The following is a 1,385-nucleotide window of genomic DNA, read 5'->3' on the forward strand; positions in this document are numbered from 1 at the left end:
CTCTCGCCGCAAGCAAAGCGCAGCCGGCGACGGGGAATCTATTCGGTGCCCCCCGACGGCAGCCCCGGATCGCAGAGAGAAGCATCAGCCGGGGCGGCCCGGACATCGCATCTCTCAGGACCCCGTGTCACTGCGGGACTCCCGCAGGGACAGCGCCCGCCTCGCTGCCATGAAGTACTTTTTCTCCTGGCTCCGCTCCCCCAGCACCAGTGGTGGCTGGTCAGGGGAACAACCTCCCTGTTTTTTTAATTTTAAGGAAAAAATGCTTCTTCCCTCATTCTTTCTTTCTACTCATTTACTTTGAACCGAAATCTCTCGCGTCCAGAAGCAGCATCTCTGGAACAGACGGTGCTCACCGTTTTGAAAGAGAGAGCTATCAGTGAGATGTCCGGGGGGATATCTGCTTTTAAAAACCGATGAGACAAGAGTGTCTCTGCGTTTCACGCGTGTGCGTGAGCGCTTATATGCGGGAGTGTATGGGTGCGAGGCGGTGCGTGTTAAAGTCTTACTAACAAGCATTTGTTCCCAGGAATTTATTGTAGTATTCAAACTAAACTGCTGGAAAAATAAAAGAGGTAAAGTCTGCCTCGGAGCTGGAGTGCCCACAGCAGGATATGACGCCAGGAGTGTTGTAAAGACTGTCTGTCCTTAGAGAAGGTACCATTGTGCACGGCCTTTTATTTATAACTTGGTAAGTGCCAGCAAACTCGCCTCCTTTACACTCCGAAGTGCCAGCCCAGCTTTCCACAGGGCTCTTTATTTGCAATCGTCTATTCAAGAACTGTCACTCCCGAGCTTCAAGTTATTCAAGACATTAATCAATCAAAAGGATGGGAATCGCTCAGGTTTCCTCCTTTAAAATGAGGGGGGAAAATGTTTTCTGTGCTCCCAGTCCGCGTTCCCTTAAAGAGCCGAACGATGGTTGCGGGGCCGGTGCTGGTCCCAGGGAGGGCGGGGGTTCGCGTTATTTAGGCAGAAATCCGGAGCCGCAGTTGTAAAAGAACCGGCCGCTGAGGGACCGGCAGCATCACGGCGGGGACAGCGGCCCCCGGGGAAATTCGGAGTCTCCGTCGCGCTCCGCTCTGCAATGGGGGGCGAGGGGCCCGCAGAACAACCGGCACTCACCGCACACCGGGGAGGCCTCTGGCCCGTGGTCCCGCTCTCTCCAGACCCCCACCCCGGCCACCAAACCGAGCGGTTTCTCTCGCTTTTTAAACGCACACAAATAATCCCTAATGCCAGGTGCTGCCCGGGAACGCTCCCGCACCCCAAGGAACAGGCTGGCAGGAAAAGTTCGCACGCAGTAAAAATCAGCGTGTGTTTCACAAAGCGTTTGTGTTCTACAAACACCCCGATGGCCGGAGCTTTGAGAAACCCGTTAGCTA

At 54.7% G+C, this 1,385-nt stretch overlaps 1 protein-coding gene across 1 annotated transcript in view; it reads right to left on the bottom strand.

The window, feature by feature from the left end:
- PAX3 (paired box 3) overlaps positions 1 to 1,385 on the bottom strand; it is an 81,671-nt gene that overhangs the window by 76,408 nt on the left and 3,878 nt on the right. The window contains exon 2 of the mRNA XM_025895916.1: positions 1,126 to 1,280. Coding sequence (XP_025751701.1) covers positions 1,126 to 1,280 — 155 coding nt within the window. The remainder of the gene's footprint in view (positions 1 to 1,125; positions 1,281 to 1,385) is intronic.

The sequence above is a fragment of the Manacus vitellinus genome, unplaced genomic scaffold (genome assembly GCF_001715985.3).
Source record: "Manacus vitellinus isolate BGI_N305 unplaced genomic scaffold, ASM171598v3 scaffold_49_pilon, whole genome shotgun sequence".
Classification (NCBI taxonomy): Eukaryota; Metazoa; Chordata; class Aves; order Passeriformes; family Pipridae; genus Manacus; species Manacus vitellinus.